The following is a 7878-nucleotide window of genomic DNA, read 5'->3' on the forward strand; positions in this document are numbered from 1 at the left end:
TAGGATAATGTCTTCTAATGCTCTCCTGAAATTTTGAGTTCGATATTTGATTTACAAAAAAAGTTCTATGGTTCAAAAAAAAATTTTGTTCAATAGAAAAAATAGGTTGGTAATGTAGGAATTCCACTGTGTCGCATGCCCTTAAATGTTTCAGAAGTTTCAAATATTTCAAGGATTTAAAAAATTTTTAAAGATTCAAAAAGATTTTTCAAAGATTTAACAAATATTTCAAGATTTCACCAAAATTTGTATACTTCAAAAGATTTAAAAAAATTCAAAAAGATTTCAAAGGATTTCAAAGATTGATAAAATTTCACAAAGAGTTTAAAAAGTATTTTCAAAACTTTCACAAAAACGAGTTACGTTCGCAAAATATTAAGTATTTGTTTATTTATGGTTTTGCTTTTTTACATTCTCATTCATGAGAGTGTGATGTGATCGTCTAAATTTTAGATCTCTGGTTTTTAACGGATCTTTACGTTTTGGCACTCACAGAATCCGAAGATCATAAAATTTCATCGGTGTCTGTCTGTATGTCTGTATGTATGTATGGTTACCTGAATGTTGTAGTCACGCTAACTTTTGAAGGTTTTGTCCAATCAAGTCAGCCTTTAATACACATCTTAAAGTTCCCAAAATCAAGGCTAAATTCGTTAAGCAGATATTTTCAAACAAAATTAAAAAATTTAGAGCATTTTGAAAATTTGAAATTTTTTTTTTTCAAATTTGAAATTTTTTGTTAAAGTTTCTTATAGATGGGTAGAAGACTTGCAAATTATCTAAATAAAATGTTCAATTTCGATGGAAATTAGAAAAGTTATATACTTTTGAAAATTTTGAAAATGTTCAGAAAAATAAAAAATAAGTATTTTTCTAAAAGATTAGAAAATTTCATTTAAATCCATCACAAGATATCAAATATATTTAGAAACTATGTCAGTTAACTTTTGCGATTCGACAAAAATTCAAAAAGTTTAACCTTTTTAAAATTTTAATAAAATTTTTTTATGATTTTTAGAAATTTTTGTCAAATTTTCTGATACGCGTCAAAAACAATTGCAAATTTATTCTTTTGACGTTTTTAAATTCGATAAAACTTCAAAAAGTTATATGCTTTTCAAAATTTTGAAAATTTTCATAAAAGGGAAAAAAATGCTGTAATAGGTTCAGAAATATCAATCCAAATTTTTGCTAGATGTAAAATATGTTTTTCGAAACTATATCATGACATTTTTTAATTAGACAAAAGTTCCAAAAAGTTAGATCATTTTAAAAAATATACAATTTTGATTTTTTAAGAGATCCGTAAGTTTAGAACGTTATTTTTAGTAGATTTTAAAAAAATTTACAAATTATCTCGAGGAAAATTTTGAAGTGGACAAGAATCATCGAGCGAGAAGAGCGAGTTTCGTAATGAGAATGTAATCGTCAAAGCCGTAGGTGCTTTGAGAACCTTCTTTAAAATCAAATCGAAAAAAATTCAGTTACAATTTATGGCTGTAATTCCTCAGAAGTTTAAACCACAGTTTTCGATTTAAGTTATAGTATTCACAATATTTAAAAAAAGTTAGTTAAAGTGTGCGCATTAGACGTACGAAAACGAGCGCGAAGCACGAGAGCGTACCCGCGCGCCCTAGGCGCATTCAAACTTGCCGCGAAGCGCCGCGCGCAACGAGAATGAGCCCACGAGGCGGGAATATTTTTTGTTTAGAAATTGTTGTCTAATAAAAAGTGAAATAAATTTGATTTAAAAAAAAAAGGAAATCTCCAAAAACTTGATTACTTCATCTGGCAAACCCGGAAAGGACCTTGAATGTTAACTTTTTCATCTTGGTAACAAATTCCAGTATTTCGTTAAAAGTTCAACTATTTTGTTGAATAATAAAATATTTTGCTAAAAAGTCTAGCCTTTTTGGTTGAAAACTCAACTTTTTTGTTGAAAATTCATAGCTGGTTGAAAATTTGTCTGTTTCGTTGTTAATTTTTTTTTTTAGTGAAACTGTATCCTTTTTGTTTGAAAATGCGACTATTTTTTTGAAAAGTCATGTATTCTGTTGAAAAAGATTATTCACTTTTGGTAGCAAATTAATTTTCTTAGTTGAAAATTGGTGATTTTGCTTGAAAATTCATTTTCGTGGGTTGAAAATTAAATTTTCTGTTTAGAAAATCCACTGTTTTGTTGAAAGTTTAATTATTTTGTGGAAAATTTAACTCTTCTGATGTTCAAAATTTAATTATTTTGTTGAGATTTCTGTTTTTTTTTTTGTATGAAATATCAATTATTGTATTTTTTGTAACAAATTCATCTTTTTGTTGTAAATTTAACTTTTCGTGTTGAAAATTCATCTTTCTGAGTAGAAAATTCTAGTATTCGAGCAGAAAATTCGTACTTTTGAATTGAAATTTCATTATTTTTCGTTGAAAATTAAACTAGTTTTTGGTTGAAGTTTAATCTGTTTTGTTTCTAAATTCGATCATTTGGCTGAAAATTCACATTGGTGGATTAAATTGATTTTGGTTAAAAATTAAATTATTTTGTTAAAAAGTTATCTTTTTTCGTTGAATATTCAACTGTTTTGTTGAAAATTCATCCTGTTGGATTGAAAATTCATCTTCTTTTGCAAAATACTTCATTTTTTTTATTGAAATGCATAAATTGATTTTTTAATTAAAACTACTTTTTAGTTCTAAAAGTTTTTCATACGATGTCATAGTTTTTACTTTCAGAAGTGAGTACTGCTTCAGCGAACAACGAGCGAAATTTCATATCAGCTTTCGCTGTAGTTGAGAACTCAACTTCTAAATTATCTTAAAATACTATAACTCATTCCAATTGCAACCAATTTTAATTTAAAAAAATTCATCGCACACAGAATTGCACTTAATTTGGTTGTATCAGTAGCAAAAAATAATGGATTAAAAAATGACAATAAACTGTTATTCAATTTTAAAAAACCGGAATAAATGAAGAACTTTAAAATATTTTCGATTGTATTTCGTGATTTTTCACTGATAAAATAAATAGTTAACACAAAAGTGTTTTTTTGTGAATAAAATCAACTTCGGTAGTGTATGAGAAAATTCGTATGACACTTTTTTATTTTCACTAGATTTCCAATTTCTAATATTTGTCATGAAAAATATTTTTTAACTGTAAAAGAGGTACCTATGGTTTTTTTAAGCAACGCTAGAAACCCTGTTGAATACTCACAAAGTTTGAAGATATCGAAGTATTTGATTGACAAAAAATTTTTTAATTCATAATATCTGATAATGGAGAATGATTTGCCGAATACTTTGCTTAAATTCTTATTATGTTGAAACATTTTTTCAAACGTACAGACTTACAAGCCATGAATGATATGTAAAGGTATCAGCATGGTGATTTATATGCGTATAATAATAGTTAACGCCGACTAATGACTGCACCTATTCATCAATTAATAAAAGCAAAAAGACGTCAAGGCAAACTCGACGGTTTACTTAGCGACTCTATACAGTTTCCGTATTAAAATATTTCTTTGTTTCTTTAGGCCGTAAAGCTTGGTCTGCTTTTTACCTCTCAAAAGAAAAATAATTTTTTTTTTATTCAAAGATATATTTCAAGGATCTTTGTCTTCAAAAGAGAATAAAGTGAAATTATGTCATAAACTTTAAAATTACATTTCCTTTGTGTTCTATTCTATTCTGAATTTCAGATTATTAAATTTTCCAAATCGGAAACGTAGCACATTATCCAAACAATCAGTGTACCGGAAGTTTTGAACGTTCAAATGAACGAAATATTTTTTCCAATTCTGTTTTATCTTCAAATACTTTTCGAACTAAATAGGTTTTTAAATTTGTTCTCTGTTGAACGATAAGCAATGCAATATATTGAATGTAAATTCAATTCTACGTATAATGAACTTTAGTTGGTTAGATTTGAATCTGAATTCTGTTAAATTCTTTTAAATTCTTCCCAATTTTCTTGATTTTTTTATTTCACTAATTCTACACAATTCAATGGATTTGTTTAGGTTTCGGTCAATCCATCCTGATTTCTCTTAAACTCGCCCTGAATAATTAGAAATTTAACTAAATTCTTTTGAATTCCCTTCAATTTTTCGAAACTCTTTTCCAAATTACTGTATTCAATTAATTTTTGACATTTTTTATTTATTTCCAATGCACTTGAATTTTTCTAAATAAATAGAGTTTTTGAGGATTTTCGTGTTTAGAATTGAGGCTTATTTTAAACTTCTGTTAAATCTTTTGAATTTAACTTGAACAAAACAACAAAATAAACAATATTTTTGTCCTAACTTTTGCGATGTACTTTTTTTTAAGATCTTCAAATTGACTAATTAAGAGCTTAAGTCAGTGTAATAACTGTCTAGAAATCATTTCCAATAGGTTGGAGTAAAAAAAAATATTTTACAATTTTTTAAACAAATTAACGAACAAAAGCCATTTTTTCGTGATCCGCAATGATTAATTCGTTGAAAGTCTTAATTTCTATATAAAATATGAAAGAAATTAATGCCTAATTACGATCCATGAGGAATAGCGGCTGTTTGATGTTTATTTTAAAAAAATTATAAAACAATAGCACAGCTTTCTCATGTCAAAATGAACAGGTTCAATTTTCTTTGCAGAATCAAACAGAAGTGTGTTTTCAATGACTTCTTGTTATCTTTTTTTGCAAATTAACTGTGAATTATTTAAACAATATTTACAAACAAATTCATACTTTCAATATTATTCCAAGAATAGGCACAATTTTTTTTTTGCGAAACCAACTTAAAATATATTTCCAGTAACTCCAAGCTGTTATTGTGTCCAAATTGATAAAAAATATTATTTATTCAAACAATTTTGATAAATGCACATTTTCACAATTTTTTCAAGAATAGGCCTAATTTTCGTAGCAAAATCAACTGGAAATGTATTGCCTATTACTTTTTGCAATGATACTTTACCACTACACAAGATTAGCTAATTATTCAAACAATTTTTATAAACAAATGTAAATTTTTGCCAATTTTGAATGAATAGGCTCAATTTTTTGCAAAATCCATTAAAAATGTCTTATCAATGACTACTTCTTGTCATATTTGTCCAATTAACATGGTTGGTTAAATATTTAGGCAGTATCATTTATAAAAAAATTCACAGTTTGATCATTTTTCCGTAATAAATATTAATTTATTTTCGAAATCAGCAGGGAATGTCTACTCAATTATTTGTTCTTTTAATATTTTTTTAACTAAGAAAAAGTGTTAATTAATGGGTAATTATTATTCATTGTTATTTATTTATTAATATATTGTAATTATTTAATTATTACTTTATTTATTCTTGTTCATTTCGCAAAAAAGATACATATTTATCATGAACAGACGGGGAAAATCTGAATTTGTTTATACATATTATATAAATAATCAACAGTTTTTAGTAATTGGACAAATATGATAAGTAGGAGTAATTGTCAAGAAATTTCTTGTTGGTTTATTTCATAGAATATATAAGTAATAAAAAACTAATCATTATATTTGGAGGGCGGTATGTAGTGGCTGAATGACAGCTCTTGTTTCTTAGAAGTGAAGCAGAACCGAGGGCAGAACTGAACATGTCAAATATCGTCGTCGCTAAGAGGGCTGGTGTGAATGTGTAATCTGTAGCGATAGTTCAGATCGAAATTCGATACAAAAAAGACGTACTTTCCAAAGTGCTCTTTGAATAAAGCACAAGCTTATGTTAAATTATATGACGTAGTTTTATTTCCATAGCTTAATATTCTATAATTCTGCCAAAAAAATTGAGTCCGTCGCACTTTTTTCTAAGGAGGGGAAATAAGGGGAGAGAAAGTAGGATGAGTGATGGAAGGGAAGGTATGGAGGTCATTGGAAAGGAGGGGTATAAGGAGGAGAGGGTGAGGATGGGGAAGTAAGGAAGTCGGGGGAATGGAGGGAAATTAAGAGGAAGTAGAGTAGAGGAAGTGAGGGGAAATGAGCGTGAGGGGTAGTAAATGAAGTAAGAAAAAATTAGGGGAGAGGAAATAGGGAAAATGAGGAGAAATAAGAGGATGGAAAGTAGAGGAATGATGCTAATGAGGGTAGGGGGAGTGTTGAGTATGAAGGCAAGGACAGGAGTAAGAGGGGCAGTCTTATTTATTTTGTTGTTAAATAAAAAAAAATTTTATGGATCAAAATCAATTCTCTGCACTAACTCGTTGCACCTAAAAGACTACGGTCATTAAAAAAAACGTTAAAATCCATTTAAAACGTAGCTGTAGACAAGATTTGGTCCACAAAAGTTGTATAAAACAGGGGAGGGTAAGTATGGAGAGTAAGGAGAGGGAAAATAGGGAACTCAGGGGAAGTGAGGAGAGAGGAAGTGAGGGAAAATAAGAAAAGGGGATGTAGAAATAGGGCAAAAATTAGGAGAAATCAGGGGAGGGAAAGGAGGAGAATGAGAAGAATGTTGGATGGGGGAGTAAGGGGAGGGGAAGTGGACCTGAACTTTGTTCAGGAATAAAAAGTTCTTGATAAATATATTATTTTTCTGATTGAGCTGCGCGGTATGAAGAGTGAAAATTTGAATTTTCTCTTTTCAGGGTCGGCGTTCTCGACACCTGGAGGTGCCACGGGTACGATGACGGGTCGACCCTCGGCTCTGAAGAAGCCAGGACACCAGAGGGCATTCAGTCAAGGTCAAGTTGTGGATGTCCAGGGCCAGCCAGTAATGGCCCACAACCGAGTGGGTTCGAAAACGGACTTTATCTTGCCACCAGGACATCGAGAGGATCCTCGACCTCCAAGCAGCGGGAAGGTTCCTTCCTTTCGAGGTCACTCTCGACAAGCCTCCAGGTATAGAGCACACAATTTCAAGGTCCTTTTTTCTCACCTTGTAACTCGCCTTTTTTTATATTTATCGTTGTCAGTACGTAATCATGCTAAATAAAATTCAGGACACGTGACGTTATACAATATTCCGGTTTCTGCTTGTCATCTGGACTGAGGGTTGTACTCTTACTTTATTCTTAATGGCACATACATACAATTGTTCTTTTTTTTTTTATCAGAGAACGATAGGAATGTGACCTTTAATTCTGAACTGACTCTTATTAGAGCTTTAGGATCGAAATTAAATGTTCAGATTTAGAGTCGAAGAATCAATGATGGTGCAAGCTATTAGATCATCAGAGTGTCAGGTATATTATTAGGCCAAGAATTTACTTCCTGGGAGTCATTTTCTTGCATCAGTTGCAATGAATGAAGAGAAGGTGCGTTTTGATAATTACAGAAGATGCTGCGAGATTCTTTCGTAATCTCGGTGTCGCGAGACTGTTGTAATAGTTGCAGAATTCGTTGATACTATTGCAAACGTCAAACTCTTTCTCTTGTTACGTACCCTCTTTTCCCTATGTTTTCAAGGAATTTCTCTCCTTTTAACAAACTTTCCCGTTTTATCGTTTTTTCCCTTCAGTCATCAGTGCCAACTGAATTAATATAGAACCTAATAAGAACTTTTCACTATTTTTTGCTAAAAGTTACACGGAAAAAAAATTCTTGAGGCAAACGAGTGAAATGAGAATAAATTAAACTCAAAGAAAGTGTGCGCTTGGATTAGGTAAAACATTTAGTTAGAAGAGGTAAACATTTCGTTACTTTATATAAATTATTCCCGTAAATCAGTAATTTGGACAAAATTGCTAAGTTCGAAAGTTTACTATTTTCGACAGATTATGTATAATTGTATTATCTTCAGATTAGAAAAAATTTAGTTTTTATAGAAATATATTCACTTACAGTAGCCAATCTTTCGTCTGGTATCGCGAAAATGAATTTCCCTGAAATCCGTGTAATGCATTTGGAGGTCAAGTTTGTTGTTTTT

At 30.1% G+C, this 7878-nt stretch overlaps 1 protein-coding gene across 2 annotated transcripts in view; it reads left to right on the forward strand.

Annotated features, from left to right (window-relative positions):
• LOC117168902 (probable phospholipid-transporting ATPase VD) overlaps positions 1-7878 on the forward strand; it is a 136973-nt gene that overhangs the window by 25651 nt on the left and 103444 nt on the right. For both annotated transcript variants that reach the window (XM_033354834.1, XM_033354833.1), the window contains exon 3: positions 6599-6851. In XM_033354834.1, the coding sequence (XP_033210725.1) occupies positions 6599-6851 (253 nt within the window). The remainder of the gene's footprint in view (positions 1-6598; positions 6852-7878) is intronic.

Source organism: Belonocnema kinseyi, chromosome 3 (genome assembly GCF_010883055.1).
Source record: "Belonocnema kinseyi isolate 2016_QV_RU_SX_M_011 chromosome 3, B_treatae_v1, whole genome shotgun sequence".
NCBI classification, from domain to species: domain Eukaryota; kingdom Metazoa; phylum Arthropoda; class Insecta; order Hymenoptera; family Cynipidae; genus Belonocnema; species Belonocnema kinseyi.